The sequence below is a fragment of the Lepidothrix coronata genome, unplaced genomic scaffold (genome assembly GCF_001604755.1).
Source record: "Lepidothrix coronata isolate B3197 unplaced genomic scaffold, Lepidothrix_coronata-1.0 Scaffold601, whole genome shotgun sequence".
Taxonomy (NCBI): Eukaryota; Metazoa; Chordata; class Aves; order Passeriformes; family Pipridae; genus Lepidothrix; species Lepidothrix coronata.
The window spans coordinates 16520-17513 of NW_016690781.1; the positions used below are offsets into that span (position 1 = coordinate 16520).

General features: G+C 66.4%; 1 protein-coding gene across 1 annotated transcript in view; it reads left to right on the forward strand.

Annotated features, from left to right (window-relative positions):
• The window catches only part of LOC108510281 (maestro heat-like repeat-containing protein family member 1), a gene marked incomplete at its 3' end in the record, with an annotated part of 16798 nt that extends 16092 nt beyond the window's left edge, over window positions 1-706 (forward strand). Inside the window, exon 4 of the mRNA XM_017839948.1 lies at window positions 627-706. Within this exon, the coding sequence (XP_017695437.1) occupies window positions 627-706 (80 nt within the window). The remainder of the gene's footprint in view (window positions 1-626) is intronic.
• Between the last annotated feature and the right edge of the window lie 288 nt (window positions 707-994).

Sequence of the window (994 nt, forward strand, 5' to 3'; positions counted from 1 at the left end):
GGGCACTGGGAGGCACTGGGAGGGTCCTGAAGGGCACTGGGAGGGTCCTGGGGGGCACTGAGAGGGTCCTGGGGGGCACTGGGAGAGTCCTGGGGGGCACTGGGGGACACCAGGAGAGCTCTGAGGGGCACTGGGAGGATCCTGGAGGGCACTGGGGGACACCAAGAGGGTCCTGGAGGGCACTGGGAGGGTCCTGGAGAGCACTGGGAGGGTTCTGGGGGGCACTGGGAGGGTTCTGGAGGGCACTGGAGGACACCAGGAGGGCTCTGAGGGGTCCTGAGGGGGCACTGGGAGGGTCCTGAGGGACACTTTGGGAGGTCCTGGAGGGCTTTGAGGAGTCCTGGGGGGCACTAAGAGAGTCCTGGAGGGCACTGGGAGGGTCCTGGGGGGCACTGAGAGGGTCCCGAGGGGGCACTGGGAGGGTCCTGGGGGACACTGGGTGTCCTGGGGACACCGGGCCCGTACGGAATGTGGGGATAACCCAGGATGCACTTCCCTGGGAAATCCGGGCTCGGAGGCCCCGATCCCACAAAACCGTGGCTGTGCCGGGGCGGGACAGTTCCTGATATCCCTGGAAGTGTCCCTGGAAGTGTCCCTGGAAGTGTCCCCCCGGTTGCTCCCCCCAGGAATTCATCCGGGCGGAGCCCCTGGAGAGCCTGCGGACGCCGCTGCGCCAGCGGGCCATGGTCACCTGCACCCACCTGGTGTATCCTTGGCCCTCTGCCCCCCGATTCCCAGCGGGAATCCCGGGGCTGCCGCGCCCACAGAGCCCGGCCCCGCGCCCACAGCTGTCCCCAGATGCCCCCAGATGCCCCCAAAGGCTCTCAGGCACAGGGTGGGATCCTGGGATTGTCCTGGGCGGGGCCAGGAGCTGGATTTGGATGATCCTCGTGGGTCCCTTCCCGCTCAGGGGATTCTTTTCTTCTTCCCTTCTCCATCTTCTTCCCTTCTCCATCTTCTTCCCTTCTCCATCTTCTCTTTTCCCCCTTCCCTT